The sequence below is a fragment of the Rhinolophus sinicus genome, linkage group LG03 (genome assembly GCF_036562045.2).
Source record: "Rhinolophus sinicus isolate RSC01 linkage group LG03, ASM3656204v1, whole genome shotgun sequence".
NCBI classification, from domain to species: domain Eukaryota; kingdom Metazoa; phylum Chordata; class Mammalia; order Chiroptera; family Rhinolophidae; genus Rhinolophus; species Rhinolophus sinicus.
Window position 1 is genome coordinate 43,711,968 of NC_133753.1, and position 18,431 is coordinate 43,730,398.

Below are 18,431 nucleotides of genomic sequence, written 5' to 3' on the forward strand. Positions count from 1 at the left end.
TGAAGGGGGCAAGGCAATTCTTTCATATATCATGTGGAAAAAATGTCACTGACTTAAGTTCTACTTCTTACATAACATTTCAGAGAAGGTTGGTGAAAAGAGGGACACGATCACTCTGTAAACTATTCATACAGTGCTATCAACTGTTGGAAAATTCTCTAAATGGATGGGAAACCTAAGAGAATAATTCAGTCACTAAAATGGTGAAAGCAATAGTTAAGAGTTTGTGTAAGAAACAATCAGTAATTAGAGAGCAATGGTCTTATTCTAGGTAAACAGGAAAGAATGTGATGCTTACTTATTTTGCTCCCTTGGTCTCTTAGAGGATAGGTAGGAGGCAAGAAAAAAGGTGACCAAAGACTATTTAAAAATAAATAAAAGTTACAAATGCATCTGTGTTATTAGCTTGCTTCAGGCATAGTAATGGCTTTCTAAAATTATAAAATTGATTCTGTTTTTCAGGCACAGAATTCACAGCTTGTGGGATTATCCTGGGTTTCCTGATTTTCTATTCTCCGAATGCCCTTCCAGGAGGATGTCCATCAGAGACAGGGCGAAGGAAAGGAGACAAGGTTAAAGAGAAACCTCTCTGAGATCTGATTCATTATGACAAAAAGTTTGATTAGGAAGAGACAAACCATTGGCTAAAATAAAATTTTTGATTAGTTGCCCATTTTAATTGTCTATGTAGCTCTTAATTCTTGCTAACAGAGAAAGTTAAGAGTTGGCCATACTGAGATTTAATTAAATCTACTTCTTTATCAAAAAAAGGTGTCTGTTAAAGCCAGTATGATGTAAGTTCATTGGTTTCCATAGTTACAGATGCTGTTTTCTTGCTCTCTAGATGACATTTTATTTATTGACCAAAAAAAAAATAACTCCGATTTTATGTAAATTTAGAATAACAAATGGAAGTCTTTTTCCAACTTTTCCATTCCAAGGTTTTGTACACTTGGCACAAAAGAAAATTAAAACAAAAAGGAATGGAGATGATTGAAATTACAGGGTTAAATGTACCACTAGGAGATACCCAGCTTCAAGTGATACATTTTGAGTCTACCTAAAATAAGGAACCTGAAAAAAAAAAATTTAAAAAATAAGGAACGTGAGAGTCGGTTGTATTACATTGTCAAAAGATTAGAAGGCTGAACAATTCTGAAGACAACACCCAACAGGTAGAACCCTTCTTTGCCTTTATAAAAGTCAAATGCATCAATGCATGTGAGTATATACATAAACAAAACAAAAATCTTTTGTTACCCTGTAAGATTAATTTAAGACTCTCTCGATGTCATCTTTTAATACAACATGTTTTCAGTCACCAAATGTAAACTAGCTGTGGTTCTGTTAATGAAAAACTCTAAACAAGTTTTTACTGCTTGATCTTTTTAGAGATTTATTCTCTTGGTAGGTTTCTTTAGGGGTGGATTTTACCGATATGTCACATACTAAAATAGCCATCCACAGAAAAAATTCAAATAGTTTCAGGGAAATCAACACTGACAGTTGTTGCCTTCCATAATAGATAAACACATTAGCCAGGCTCTAGCTGTTAAAATAGGAAATCCAAAATAAACAGCAGTTGTAAAAAGAAGCTTTTATGTAAACTGTACTAGTTCAAATAACAGTCTCTGCCAACCTTCCTTCTGCCTAAAAACCCATTACAGATGCTTGGCAACTGATTGCAAAATAATGTGCAGTGAAGCAATAGGCACCCACCCCAAGACTGTTTAAGTATCAAACCAAACATGTTACTAGGTCACAGATATTAACAACTTTTTCAAGGTGATGATCCTAATAGGGCTCACAAACCAACCTAACACATGATACGGAGAACTTGGCTGGGTCAGAAAGATGTCTAGACCTGCCTCCAGACTCCCACACCTGCCTCAGTGACTGTGGTCATCACTGCCTCCGTATTTCTTCCGTAAGTTGATGCAGCCTGGTTCAAGCCTCTAACACTCCCTATATCAACTAGAGTAATGTCTTTTAATATATGGCTTAAACACCTTTGAGATCAAGGAAGCTACCGTCATAGTGATCTCTTGATCAAAGGTTCTGAAAGAATGTAATGGGCAAAACAGAGAGGCAAGAGAAATAAAGCCTAATGATAAGAATGAAAGAAATGGAGCAGTCAGGCAGTACATGTGGGGACAAACAGGAATACCTCGAGGAATAACTATTAATAGCTAGGCAACTTCCCTCCTGAAATGGTTTCATTACAATGTAATCTCTGCTCAGAGGTCACTAATAATGAATCACTTTCTAAAATCAGACACAAAAATGGCTATTTCAGAAAACTTCCTTCTATAATACTAATAATTAATATTCTATTGTATTTCCTAGTTTGTAAAAAGTTTTTATAGAGAGAAGCTACTTGATTTGCACAAACATTTGTAAGGCAGATATTCTTATTATCCCCATTTTAAAGAAACAAAAAGGAAGGTTTGGTTATATTAACAACTGCTTCAAGATTCTTATCTGATAAGCATTGGAGTGGGAAGTGGATTCAAGTTCTGTGAAGCCAAATCCATTGCCTGTCCCCATAAACCTGTGTGAACACAAACTGACTGCTTCTAAATCCTCTAACTCTAGTTGTCTTCAAGGTTCTCTGAATGTGGTCAGTGCTGATTTTTAAAAAGCAATAGGGAAAAATCAATGGAATGACTCTCTTTTCAGAGTTGCATTAACTTTTTCAGGCCGCTGGAGTACAATTTACTAAATTACCTTTCCTAGAACACTAAATAGGACCCTAGTGGGTCAAAGAGTAAACGCACCTCTGAAAAGTGAGCCATTTATTCCCTTCTTTCCTGTAGTACCAGATGTCATATGTCCCCTATGACAGAAATATTAACCCATTTCCATTGAAATCTCAAGAAATTGTCCAACACTAGAGAAAATAAGTATGGGGAAGCTTCCCTGGGGGGGAAAAAAAAGGAAAAAAACCCAACTCTTTTCTATAACACTACCCATAATACTGTTGAAAAGTCAACATGTACTTATATGAAAATATGTTTTTCATTCATTGGGAATTGTTTTTAACCCGAACCTCAAAACAGAATAAAATATAAATTCAAAGCTGATGGTTTTCAGGAGGGAGATGCACAGGATATCATGATGGCTAGTTTCATCCTGTAATGCAGTATTTAAAAAATAAGCTCAAGAATTCATCTTGCTTATAAGACATACATCGCAAACAGTTGTTCTTTCACACATCTCCTTATACTACAGGGTATCCCTTTGCCTGAAAAAAAAATTTCCTTGGCTAACAAGTATATTATTACTTCTAATCTATATAAAAGCATACATCTGAATACATTTTTGAGTTGCCCTAGTATCAAGAGCTACTGAGTTAACATTTGAGAGACACTTTAACAAAGCCAAACTTTAAGTTTTCAGCATTGTTAGTCCCTTACTCTTCTGGAAGATGGCTATGCAATGAAAATAAGACAACTTTAATTTAAAAATCATCCAGCTTCTAATTAAACTGCCATAGGCAGCTGGTTGGATAAGTTTTAATCAGTTTCAATCACCTATTGATTGGTATACTGAAGCCTAAAAAATTAAAAGTAAAAGATGATTGGGGAATTGCCCCATCTCAGAACAACAGTAGAGGCCTCTGTAAATAACTCCTCTTTTAACCATCAGCTAAATGAACACTTCAATACTGCAGTACAAAGTCTTCTGCAAAATTACTTTAACTAACAAGCAGAAATTTATCAGCTTCAGCCAAAATCAATGCTGAAATCAATTTGAACACTGGTTGTGTCTAAAGGGGCTCATTGGCAATTTAGGGAAATTACACCATGTAAATGCCTGTGCTTTAATTGAACAGTTTCATCAACTAGGCTGTGATTGCTGTCCATTCATTTATTTACTTTCGCTGCAGCTACCATTCTGCAAAGGAATAGCTTTTGTCAGGCTGAAGAGAGGCACTTTGTCTTCATTTTGTGCACTTTTGTGCATAACAGACTTCATGAAATGGGCGTATCATGACGAGGGGCAAAACAAACCAGGAACGACTATTTCTTTTAACATTAAAACTGAACACCACTCAAACTACCATCAGACCTTCCACCATCTGGAAACAGTCGGGTTTAAACCCCGAAACAAGAAGGAATTTGAGTGACCTCCCTGCACAGGGCACTGTGCCTCTTCTCTATTTTGAGGAGCTATGCTCTGGACAACACAAGCAAAGTGTTTGGATTCTAAACTCAATTCCACAATGTTGTTGTTTTTCTTTTTTTTGAGATATCTTTAGAGACTTGCAAAAATATATAAATTGTATTAGAACATTCTCTTCAAAAATTAAGCAGCATTTTGTTGTATAGCCTCAAGATTAGTCACGAAAAGGTGCTATTCTGCAATCCATTCAAGAGATTAAGGCTTAAAGATGTCACATATACTGTTAAAGTAAAATTAATGGAAGGAGGGAGGAATTGGGGACTGGGTGGGAAGAGGAAAACTAACATCTTTTTAAGGACCAGGAGCCAAAACACCAACAAGATTCCCAAGTTGATTTAAATACACACAGAAATGCACTCACCGAATCATGGGAAATTAAAAAAAAAAAGATATAATTTCTGGAGACTCATATGCTGAAGTGATTGAAGCTAACATTTTGGACATTCATCAGTTATTTCAAAGATTACAAGTTCCAGGGAAGGAGGGAAGAAGGAAGAAGCTGTTTGTTCATACAGGTCACCTGTAAGGTACATGCACCTGATGCAAAAATAAAAAATACAACTGTAGTGTATTTGCTAGAAAATACCAGCAGAAATCCTTAGGCTCGCACATAGTCTGCTTACATTAGCTCCTCACAGGACCAAAATGTAGTTATTCACTAGAAGGGCACTGGGAAGAGACTAAGAAATAAAAGTATGAGTTTCAGTGGTGATACCTCCTCTACCCAGCTACATCCCAATATTGCTGAGGGATAACCCTGGACATGTAATGGTGGTCCAGTTTGGAAACGGAAATGCAGCCACTGATTCTGAGCAGCTCCTGCATTTTGGGTGTATGTACATAGGCAGGGCCTTGAAACATTTTACTCGGACTTCCAGGGAAGCAGGGAAATTTCTCATTTGCCCTTTCAGTCAGTGACCGAGCTGCTATACACTGCAAAACTAAGAATTACCTTGAGAAAAAGCTGGCAGGGAGAAGAAATGGTACAGAAACTTAGTACATGTGTTTATGGTAAAAATTCATTCTGTAATTTTATCCCATGTACCATTTTCTCTACCACTATAAAATTTCATTAGCTATATAAATTTTGTTGCTGAGACATTGTACAAATATATTTTATTCATAATTTTTAGGTAACTTTTCTGAAAACTTAATTATGGTTTAATCAGAGCTTTATGTTTATTGACTAAGTATACTGTTACATTTCGCTGCTACAGTTAGCAGTTGTAATAGAATCAGTATGTTTGAGACCTTTACACAATACATATTTTCCAAATACACTAAGCTTGTTAAAATGCTATATTGATTATGCCCTAAAGCAAGTTCTAATTTTGTCTGAACATTTTTCATTTCATTATTTGAATTCACAACACAAAAACCAGTACTTAGCAGTAATACTGTACATTCTTTTTCTTTCTTTTGTAATGCTGACTAGGAAAAGTATGGAAATTCTAAAGTCAAGAGGATCACATAATACAAAGTCACACTTAAAAAACAAATTAATGTTTAAAAAAATTTATGATTAATCTCCACAGCCTCTCTTGCTATTTCCCCTCTAATTTAGTAATCTGCTTCTCTCATTCACCGTTAGTGCACAAATCAGAACCTAAACATATATCACTCCAGTAAGGCAGCAATTTAATGGAAACATGGTCTCTTATATCAAAGTAACCAACAACACAGCAATGAAAAAAACTGTGGCAGAAAGTTATACACAGTAAATGCCTTTTGGACTTCCCAGTGAATTATTTTCCAAAAAAGCAATTTAAGTAAATACCCTAGATGGTATGGTATACAAATATTTGCTTGTGCTATATGCCAACCAAGAGACTACAATTTTCTAACACATCAGATACTGTAAAACAGCTGAAGAAAAAAATTAATGTGCCTTATAAATCAAGAAATGCACTGCCTCCACTAGCATAGCCATATAATTAATTTAGGTATTTGATTATTAAATTCTAGGTTTTTGATAAGTAAAGAGACCCAAAGGATAAACCAAATAAGTTTTGTTGCAATAATTCTGTCAGCCAAGGAATGGCTATTTAAACATCTACTAAAAAGTCTCTAAAATTAACAACTAGAGATGGCTCATCATTGACTTTCAGAATTATATATTAATTTATATCTTACATCCAAAAATAATTTGGGTTAAAAATTAGGAAACTCAAGGGAGTGAACGGCAAACAGAAAAACCCTGGCTTGAGAAGTGGTCCCAAGTACTGATCTAGGAGTCAGAAGACCTGAGTTTAGTCTTTTTTTTCCCTCCCTAGCTCTTATATGAAGGTATAACTGACAAATAAAAATGGCATGTATTTAAGTGCACAACTTGATGTTTGTTCTTGAGTTCCAGTCTTGATTTGACTTTGGGCATGCCACTTAACCCTTCTAAGCTTTATTTTCTCACTGGTTAAAAAATGGGTAACCATACTGACCAGGCCTTCTTAGCATGAGCTTAGCAAGGTCTCAAAGATCCGGCGTGATCAAGCCCTGCCCATCCCTCTGCTCTCCCCTGAGCTCGCACCACTCCAACCATGCTGGCCTAGACACTGGCCTAGACATGTTCACACCCACCTTAGGGCTTTTGCCAAGAGTGGTTCCTTCGGCCTGGAAGGTTCATCTCCCAGATTTCCCCATGACTGGCTCTTTCCTGTCCTGCAGGCCTCAGCTCAAACATTGCCTCCTCAGATAAGCCTTGCTGACCACTTATTTTACAGTCTTTACAGCCCTTATGAGGTCTGATAGCATCTTACTTTTGTATTCATTTCCTTATTGTCTGCTTGCACCACTAGTGTAAGGCCAGGAGCACAGGGAACTTGTCCGGTAAATATTTGTTCAATGAATAAATAAATCTACAATAAGACAAAATTTAAAAGAACAAAACCAAGCAACACCTGACAATATTTTTATGATAGCTGGATGCTGAATTTAGATCTGGAACTTCAGACTTGAGAGTCATGTCATGTCCAAGTCTAAGCAGGAATTCATTTCTCAGTGGTTCTGAACAACAACCACGTCATGCTGCCTAAGGTAGGAGAGTTCACACCTCCCAGGGCCACCCAGCAATGGACAACACTTCGTGTCCACCCTTAGGTTGGGAAGCATCTGCCTGTGCAGGTTAATCCCTGCAATGCTGACTAAGTGGTCGCAGTAGGTAAGGCATGGTGCTGGGCCCTATGCAATGCCCATGCAGGTGACCTGGACACGACCCCCACTTGTCTGTGCACAGAGTTTCACCTCCCTCGGGACACAGGCCCAATGAGAGCCAGGCTGGCCCTGACAGCCGGCACACGGCCCTTCACACAGCACATGCTCAGAACACGCTGTTCAACAAATGGATGGAGGAGGACTGGACAGGCACAATTTCTAAACCCCTTATTATTCTCTCCGTGATCCTCTGGGTGGTCTCTGAACTATCCACAGCTCTGTCAACTCAGTATCCAGAACCAGACACTTTTAAATCCAAAACTGGCAAACTGCAAGATGAAGTCAAATCTGGATGTCATACCCTCCTAATGCAGCCAAAGAATAGATTTCAAGAGGAAACCAGATCTCTTCCACCCTTTAAAAACAGAAGTGTGCTAATGTTATCTGCTCACAGCCACTTCTGCTAGGGACTTTAAATTTATTTACGAAGAAAGCATTCTTAATAAAATAAAATATTAGGAAGAAGTCTTGCCACTTCAAACTATTTTTCCCTGAAAGGAGATGGTGTTGAAATACTTAGATTCAGCAAATTCTTACTTGAAATATTACCATAATGTATTGATTTTTAACAGACTCAATTGACTGAAAAGTTGTTTGTATAGCAATATTGGCCAAACCAATATACTAGAACAATTTTGTTACCCATAGTAATCAAGTACATTTCTGAAGTATAATTATACTGTCATAAAAATAAAGCCAAGATACACTTTTCCAAGCAATAAAACAATAGAGGCTATAAAACAGGAAGAGGAATAGGCTAAATAAATGAGATTTTAAAAAATGAAATTTAATGTCGTTCAAAAGCACCACTGCCTCCTCTTCCTTCCCTTAAGCCAAGGTTAGCAGAAAATGATCAATACTTCAATCTCAATAAACTATTTCAATAATAGTTAATTCAGGTGGAAACAGAGTCTGAAAATCTCTGCTCAGCGACCTGTGACATCCTGTCATGTTGGTTGAATGCCAATAATCCATCATTGCCATAATGGATATGAGCATGTGTGAAGTTATACAAATGTGGAGGGGGGAAGCAAATGTGGGAAAGGTGTAGAGGATCACGAGCTCAGGTTCATTCTTTAGAGTCTAATCAATACAATACACATTACTGTATGAAACAAACCTATAACAGTGAATGCTGAGAGAAGAGGGAAACATACATAATTAATTTTATTTGACAAATACTCATTGATTTTTCAGAAAATATTAATATCCTTGCTTGTCATGTGATACTATAATGCCATCCAGCCATATACAAGTATTTAATTTTGCATTAAGATCATGTCTTGTTTGCTTGTTAAAAATAAGATCTTGGCTGCAAGGAAAAGGCTCTTCATTTGATTGGAAATTTAAAGTTACAATAAATCAAACCATCACCTTACTCTTGGGTCAATATCAAAACCATGTAAAAACGACTCTTAATTTACAAGATGCATTTCAAGGAAAACATATAAAGGTGTGGGGTTCTTGATACAGTTACTAGAGAAGCTGGGGTCAGACCTACTGCGGTTTAGGTTTGGCACCTGGTTCAGGTAGGTTGGTGGAAGAAGAAGTGAGAGTTTTCCAGGTACTTTATGGTTCCCAATATTTTCATCAAAGACGCTTTTTATTGTTTTCTCCTCAGGAATCCCATGATTTGAAATATTCTATTTACTAAACAGCATTTAAAAAGACAATTAATGTGTTTTCCCATTTTATACAACTGACCACCAGAGCTTCTAATTTTCATGAAATAAATCATGTAACTATAATGAGTTGATCTAATTCCCGCTCCAAAACACAAATGTAATGTTTTAGTCAGCCTGTACAGCCGTATCACAAGGACAGAACAGAACTTAACAGTTCATGTAATCTCATCTACCATCTTCAAGGACCATCCTCACCCTACTGCCCAACAAATACTTCATAAAATAAGTACGATAACATAAAGGACGAGAGACCAACATCTTGGAGAATTATTATCCTTTCCCTCTTCTTGTTGTCTCTAGATAGGTCAAATTAATTATTAAATAATCGTATATAACCAATTTTCAAAACATCACATAGGCAGTATATATGCTACCCATTATATCACTGAGAAAATTACCTAAATCCAAGTGAGACCCTTATTGTACTGTAGGAAGCAGCTAGAGATATAGAATTCACTACTGTTTTCAAACATCTAGAGATGAGAATACACGGCCAAAAAAGCTGACAACTTTTCTTAGTCTGAATAATCTGCTTTAAGGAAAAAATAATATAAAAGATGATGCTTAAGTGCTTGTCTAATTGACGTAGCATGACTTAAGTCCTAACAGTTAAATATCACTTCATTTCTGGACCCAAAGCTTAAGTGATTTCATCAAATTGAGGAAGGAGCAAAGAACCTGAGTGACTAGCCTTCATTATCACAGAATGTTTCCAAAGTAACTGAGGCTGTTAATTACTTTCATCCCAATATCATATATTACACAAGAAAAGAGGATAGTAACTAGTACCATGTTTCCCTGAAAATAAGACCTAGCCAGACCAACAGCTCTAATGCATCTTTTGGAGCAAACATTAATATAAGACCCGGTCTTATGTTATACTATATAAGACCCTGTATTATATGTTATGTTATGTTATATTATATTTTATATTATATTACACTGTATTATATTACATAAGACCCAGTCTTATATTAAAATAAGACCAGGTATAATGTAATACCTGGTCTTATTTTATTAATTTTTGCTCCAAAAGACGCATTAGAGCTGATGGTACGGTTAGGTCATATTTTCAGGGAGACACGGTATGTTGGGTTAATGGACTCTAAGTACTCAAAATTTTAACATTTGAAAGAAAATTAATCATTCAAATATATGCCCTTAGTTTAGAAATTCCTATTCTCCTTGCTTAATGTTCTAAAACAATTATGCAGCCTCTAAACTACTCAGGTTCTAAAACTAGCTAGATATGGGAAGGACCCAATTAAAAAGCCCTACTAAAACCTGCATTACAAAAACCTCCACTTGCCTCATTCTCATTTCAGCCAACACGAATAAGGCATCTATTCTATCCTAGTACTGTGCTGGGTACACTAGAAAACACAATGGACTCTGCTTGACCTTGAGAAATAACACTGCCTGGGGGAAAACACACAGTGAAAGGAAGAGGTACCTGAAGAGTTCTGGCTTTGCCACTGAATGGCCAGAGGAATGTGAGCCCTAGCTTTCTCCAGTGGTAAAACAGGCTTAATGTTATACCAGTAATTAAAACATACACTACAATAAAAGAGGAAACACTTCAAAACTTTAAAAAAATCATTGTATGCAAGATAATATAAGATATAATAAAAAGTCATATTCATGAGACAACTGGAGACTAGAACAGGAGTATCCTGTGCATCATAATATAACATAGAATTTCTCAAAGTTAATTCAACACAAGCCTAATTCTATGAGATGTTTATAGGTATATCTCAAAAAAAGAATACTATGACCAAGTAAGCATAAGAAGCACAGGGCTCAACGAGTTTTCTGTTACTAGTACTACCATTACTGGTAGCTAACATTTGGTGTCAGTCACAGTGGTAAGCCTTTTCTATGAAACATGTCATTTAACCTCACAACTTTGTGAGACAGATATTATTATCCCAATTTTACAGCTGGTGGAACTGAGGCAGAAGACATTACATAACTTTCCCAAGGTCGCACAACTATTAGTGACAGATGCTGGATTCAATCTCAGAGCTCCCACGCTTACCCACAACACAAACTGTTCTCTACTTTTTCAAAGTTTTTGAAATTGAGGTGACTCTGTCAGAGGAGAATAAAACATGCATCTTTCCTGAATTAATTTTTTGGGGAGCAACTTGTAGCACTTTGAGAAATGGAGCAATAATGAAAGTGCATTCATTTCCTTTTGTTAAATTATTCTTCCTTCTAGGCTTGGGCTATCCATTAGTCTTAGGTATTTCCTTTACGATCGCTCCATGTCATCCAAATTAGTAATCCAAGAAACACCAACTTAAAATGATCAGCCTAGGTTACTATCATAATACAGAGGAGCTCAGCAGGGGACTACACACAGAATCCACATTTGGTTTAAATATCTGGGTGCAGAACTTCATACTGCATTAATTAGGGAGAACATCATGAGTTAAGGGGTGAAAATGTGATCAACTATTAAGTAACATACATTGCAATTTATCCCTTGAAAATCACAACATCCCATCAAGTGGAGCAAATAAGACCAAAATATTAAATTTTTGCTTTGCATTTGTTAGCTTTATTATATTTTATAAGAAAAAAATTAAATAGGCCCATTAAGCAGTTTTGTTACCAATGAGTGGATTTTCCAATATTTTCTTCATCTAGTTTATGTAGCATAGCCTGTAATGTAATCATTTTGTTTGAAAAAAAAGTCACAATTTTTATAGTCAACACCATTAAGGTAAAGTTAGTGTAGGAGAAAGTCAATCGTAACACATCAAACACTTAGTTTTATAGAGACTTTAGTAAAGTGGATTTTCATTTCTTGAAGATCATACCATTTCTCTGTGCTGAACTAAAAGCCAGGGACATAAGAACAACATACACTGGAGCCCAGGCAGACATGAAGGCCAATGGTCAATGACAAATGGTTCTGCATTTTGGTATCTTCATATTCTCTCCCATTAAGAATCACCTAGGCAATAGGACAAATGAAATGCCTTCCTTTGATAAGAAATGTACTATGCAAAATAAAATACTAAAATGATCATGATACTGCCACTCATCCTCCATAAATCACTGTCAAAAACATACTAAATCTTACAACATGCAAATTGAGCCTAAATGGTAGCTAAATGAACTCTTAGGATAAGCTGCTAATGTCACCGCAGTGTTCTAGCAAATTAAAGAATTTGTGCTAAGGACATGTGGGATGATGTTCCCTTGGATATTATGGCCCTAATAAAAGGAGAAGTTCCAGCCATGCTTCTTGCTAAAAACAACATTAACCAGGCAAATGGAAAGTTATTATTTAATGGGTACAGGGTTTCAGGTTTGCAAGGTGAAAAGAGTTATGGAGATGGATGGTGTTGATAGTTGCACAACAATGTGAATATACTTCATACCACTGAACTGTAGACTTAAACATGATTGAGATGGTAATTTTATGTTATATATATTTTATCACAATTAAAAATATTTTTAAAAATACTAACATAATTTTGTTGTAATTTTTCCTTGCTGGGTGGGCATGTTATTTCCACTTCACTGTATCTCCCCCCCTTTTTAATAAACCTATGTTTTAAGATAAAAGATTAGAATTTTAACATATAGGATATTATTTCTAGTAAAAATTATCTTTTTTTGAGGGGGTGGTCTTATGTTTTCTCCCTTCTAGAATAAAACAGAATAGTAAATTCACAATAGGCCTTCAATTAAAAAATACAACCATGCTTGAGAGTTAAACATTTGGTGAAATAGCACAAATAAGAAATGGGTTGGGAGTCTAAAGAAATGTTTTTGGATTTCGTTTGAAGCCAGTAAAAAGAATCCAAAGAATTGCTAAAAATCTTCCCTGTATTATTATATCTGGCTATCAGAATAAAAGCATTAAGAAGAGAGGTTGAGGCTTTGAAAACTGCTCTCTCTAGGGAACTCAATAGAAGCAAACTGGAGTATACATGTTCCTTTTTCTTTCCTTTCTAAGGGCACCTGCACCCATAAACCTTCAGAACAGGTGAGAGTAAGGAGGAGAAGACTAAGATGAAGAGCTGCTATTTAGACAGTACTGGGGGCTGCACGGGCAGGAAAGCTGGGATGATGCAGGGAAGGCCAACAGGAGCTTCCCACTCGGTAGACACATTAGGCTCAACTATTTTAAGGGTAAGGCCCAGGCACTGTGTAAGAAACATGTCATCACTTAATTCTCTGAATTATCAGTGGAAGGACTTAACATTCAGACCTACTAGTCACAATACCCAGTCATCTGTAGGAAAAAATAATCCAAATATGCAAACATAAGTTCATAAAGAACTACATTCAGGAGAAAGAACTCACATCCTAGCTCTACCTGCAGAGAGGACGGAAGCCCTGGGTTGGGGGCTGGAGCAGATGACTCTGAAGGACCGTCTAACGCAGAGAAATCTAATTCTATGCTAAGGCTGCATTTACATGTGCAGGTTGTTCTAGGATTTTAGGCTGTGACCCTTCGTGGTCAAAGGACAATAGGGCAATTTTTACCTGTATTCATGTGCTTAGTTAGAACTTAAAATTCTAAGAACATCAGTAATCAATTAGAAAATAAATTATTTTACACCTTTAAAAACATACATTCGTATCAATGTTAAAATATCTAAGGTAAAAACACAATCATGTGACGCAGGGCTAGCATATGTATGGAAAACAGCTCTCTGGAGGAAAGCTTTATTACTCCCTCAGGGCTTTCTTACAGAGTATGGATTTTTTAATTCCTAGTGGAATATTTTTCATACACCATTGCAGACTATTAAGTACCAGATATTACATTATGTAGTTTAAACTTTGCACTACTGCATGAGAAAGACTTCCCTGTCGAGAGAACTATTTTTTATGGTTAGCATTTTTTAATATGAAAATGAACACTCCTTTAGGGTAAGATCACTGCTACCAGAATTTGGGGGAATTTTATAACTTAACATATTCATCAATGTGTAGAAATTCTCTCAGGGGAGTAGGGTGCGGAGAGAAGGAAATACAACAGGAAGAAGGCTTTTTAATAACTTATGTCGACACAGGGCAAAGCAATGGTATTTATAAGGTTTGTCTTCCACTGGGCATAGCTGTAAACAGGCAGGGGACTAACATAGGGTACTAGCAAGTTAAAAAAAATATCACGGTGTTAAAGAACAAAGGAAAAAATACATTAAACTTCAGGCCAGTTAAAGGTACACCTGCTAATGGTGGACTGTTAACGGTTCACCCAGGAGAGATGCAGACTCAGAAATATTAAAAAGGCTATATAAATGCACTTTTCCAAGTAATTCCTGAGGAAATAAGTGCCTTGCAGAATTTTGGAGTCAAATGTGGAAATAAAATCTAAGCACTGATGGTCATTTAAAAATCTTTGCCATGGAGAACTGGGTTACCCACATGTGGCAAAAGTGGATAGAAAGTTTAAACAAAATTGACTACTCACTTGTAGACTGTGCCTCCGTTGCCATGACCAAGTGTGTCTCGATACCGTATGTCTTGTTCATTCATCTCCACAAGAAAGAAAGAAAAACAAAAAGGGTGTCATGCTGTGGACGGAAATGTCAAGGAAAAGCAACTCTGGGCCATAAACAACACGCAGTCTGGGTCATTTCAAGTTCAGCTGCAAGAACGAGAAGATCAATACAACATTTGCTGTCCAATTTATAAAAGACGATACCAAGGGACAAAGTGATGGAAAGTTTAATGACAATTTGTTTGCCTGGGTCATTTCATTAAAGTTTGATAAAAGGTGTCAAAATGGAATGATATAACATAGCTCAAAAGGGTCAGGTCAGAGATACCGATAAGAACACAGTCTCCAGTACTGCATATAACCAATGCCAAACAGCACTGCACGGAACCAAAGGCAAACTTGGGAAGACAACACATGCACACAGGCACACACCCAGTAATCTAATTCATGATTTGTAAATAAATCAGCCCCTGAAACCTCCTCAGGTGACCCTATAATTAACATTAAACAAACTGAATAATGTTACTGATTTTCCTAGAGTAGATACAGCTTTTCTTTGGAAATGATAAGTCAGTATACAGCAACAACTGGGTAGAAATCACACTATGCTGATAGAAAAGTACCAAATCAGTGCACTTTAATGCACATATAATCAAGTATTATAATGCGGAAAGGAAAACATATAAGCATGTGATTCTTTAAAACCATTTTCATAATCTAACATGCAAAAGCATATGCATTTTCCCATGTTCTATAAAACTATTATACCACAAATACTACTCTCATTTGTATCGTGAATAGTAGTGATTTTAGTGTCCTCAAAATAATGTTTTAGAGTTTTAAAGAACTCCCTAAATAATTATTTATCAAATGACTTTAAGACTAGTTAGATTATATTTGATGCATTCAGTAATTTTCTACACACTGGTCCAGTTGCTTAAAAATTAACTGCCAACTTTGTTCACTAAGTGGCTTCAATAAAAGTGTTATTTTCCATATAGCTAAAGCTTGGGGAAAGCCATACAAAGCCCTGAAAAAAAATCAATTTCCAGTGAATTGTACTGCCTTGCGTGGGCAGAGAATGGATGGAGTTTTTAATTCAATATCACCTGGAAAAAAAATAGTTTGCTTTCAGACCATTATAGTATAGCTTTAACTATTTTGCTCTACTCTAAACTTCCAACAATTGAATAAAGCAAGGCTTCATTTATCAAGGGAAATATTTTTCTTCTATACATTTCTGAGGTTGAAGCTTCAGAGAGCTGTGATAATTAGGAATACAGGGCAGGTAACAAAAACAGCTTCCTTTCCAAGCTGTTTTGCCAATCCCTAACAGAATATTGACAGATTAATGTGCAAAGGCCAATTCTGCACCCAATTTAATTGTAGTACAACCTGATTAATGCAATTTGTGATTAGCTAATTACTATATTTAGGTTCAGTGGAGAAATGACAGACAAGTCAGAAAAACTGGCAACAATTTCCCTAATTCAGGGAAATTCTGTTCTTTACTACCTATATATTACTAATACAGAAAAAAATAAATATTTTAACCTGTATAAAAGATGTGGCATGAAAAGAAAACCTCATTATTCTGGACCAAGTGATAAATTTTAAGACAGCATGAAAAAAAGCAGCACATAAAATAACTTGAGATGCTAAACTAGCAGAGTTGCTATTGGGTTTACTTTGATGGATGGGTATGAAGGACAGATACGTAAGTAGCAGTTATCTATTGGCGAGTACAAATAGGCTAAGTGCTTTCGAACCTTTTTCTAGGTGTCTAAACATGACTCTAATAACCTAATTTGTACCATTAACTTGCCCAACAAGCTGCAGCCTCATCATGCCTCAAAGTAAATGTTTAGGAGACAGCTACTTCACTGAAGTCCACAAGTTCTGAATTACTGGCACTGAGATGTAAGAGTAAGCAGGAAGTAGCTATGGAGCTTATAGGAGCTGGGCTCTAGAGGGGCACAGTCTGTGGTCACATGCCCTCCACCCCCACCACTCCATCAGGGCCTTCCATGTAAGAGGACTAGCGGTGTCCTCTCAGGAAAACATACACACCAAGGCATGTTGATATTACTCCTTCCAATAATACACTGGGAAAGACCTAGGACTTTGGAGGGAGGACTGGACTTTGTGGTATTTTGTTGGAGAAAGAGAAGACAAAGGGCTAAGTATGGCATGTCTCTGAGCAGCTTCAACCATTATAATCCCAACATTCTAGTCTTTTTACGTCTACTACCCACTAGGTTGAAAAGAGAAGTGGAGCAGCCACCCACCCAGCATTCCCAGCACTCCCATCTAAGCAGGAGTGGTAGGCATCCAAAGAGTCAGAAGGTAGAGAATGCTGCCTGGGTCAGGGGTGTGTGCGTGTGTGTGTGTGTGTGTGTGTGTGTACTCGCACGCATGTGTGCCTCTGTGCACATACACATGCACTAAGCACTATGGGAGCAGATTCAAGGATGGAAGTTTGGAATCCCTCAGATAATAAGGAAAGTTGTAAGTGTCTCATAGAGATAAATGGTTTTGAAGAACAAGTTCTAGAACCATGTCCCTTAAAAAGACAGTATCCATTTAAAAAAATGGTTCAAGTATTTCTATGGTGTTTTAAAGTTTTGTAGACCTTTTCCTGGCATATGAACTTACTGATTTTGATATTTAAAAATGCAAGATTCTTTTTCTTATTTGAATTTTCTAATATTTATATGATATACAAATATTCACGTAAACGAAGTTTTACAAAGAAAACTATTAGAGCTGACCTCATGAATTGATTACAAAATTTTCAGAATTTCATATCTCTGATCAAAATGTGTTACTTTAATTGATCTCAACTATGAAGAAAATCATTAAGGGGAACCACAAACAGTTAATAACATGTTTGCCTTCTTAGTTTAAATAAGCATATTAATCCAACTTCTCAAAAAAAAACACAGGAAGAGTGCTCCTTCTGATACAAAAGTGGGGTTGAGAGCCAGAGTACAACATTTAATTATTATAGTTAGAATCGGGTATCATAAAAAATCACTGAATTTCACAGCATCTTAAGCTCAACTCACTTAGGTCATATAACTTGTCAACAACAACTCGTCAAGGCTAGAACTCATCTTTCAGTATCCGCTATCTTAGCAGCTGACCTCACGTGTAAGTACGGAGGAACGTCCTCTCTATCCCTGGTCGCTGGCTCACAGGAAGAAAAGCAATCAACTGAAGGGCACTCACAAGTCAAAAGCAATTTCATTAGCTATGGTATTTGCTTTTAAGAAGGGACCTGTTTTTAAAATCACATAGCTTTCTATATAAAAAAGAAGTGAAATAAAGTTTTTATTCAATAAAGTTAAATAAAATTTAAATATAACTCAGTTGCCTTATTTTGACTAAAAAAGAACAAATAAAAGGCAGAATAACCGATGTGAGGATGGAGAAAGAAAAGGCCATGAGAGTTACAATTATGTGTCAACTGCCAAGACGGCAAATGACCTGGGAGAAATGACTGGTATTGGCTCTGCTCCTGCTGAAAGAGAGGCAAGGGCTGTGAAAGAAATGTAGACATGACAACCCAGGGCGGAAAGGGTGTGTTTGTGTGGGTAGAGGAGGGTGTCATGTAGTTTAGACTTACATACACAGTCTCATTTATGCTTTGGTCTTCGTATGGGACCTAACATGAACCATAAGAATCTAAGATTTTATATACTGGTGATAGTACAGTTTTTAAAGCTAATTTTACAGGAGAATACCTATTTTTCTTCCTCTTCCTTTCCCCCCGCTAAACTTAAAAAGTTTTTCTAAAGGCATCTGAAGTTCTCAAAATATCAGCCAAACATGCAGCAGGGTCAGAATTAGTTCTAGATCTGTGACTTCTCAGTACATTTATA

The 18,431-nt window shown here is 36.5% G+C and overlaps 1 protein-coding gene across 11 annotated transcripts in view; it reads right to left on the minus strand.

Moving 5' to 3' along the window:
• MAP2K5 (mitogen-activated protein kinase kinase 5) overlaps positions 1-18,431 on the minus strand; it is a 228,634-nt gene that overhangs the window by 160,784 nt on the left and 49,419 nt on the right. For all 11 annotated transcript variants that reach the window (XR_012494695.1, XR_002136832.2, XR_012494694.1 and 8 more), the window contains exon 8: positions 14,518-14,582. Coding sequence is in view for 8 of the 11 variants with exons in the window: in XM_019725621.2 (XP_019581180.1) it covers positions 14,518-14,582 (65 nt within the window). In the remaining 3 variants the exon portion in view is untranslated. The remainder of the gene's footprint in view (positions 1-14,517; positions 14,583-18,431) is intronic.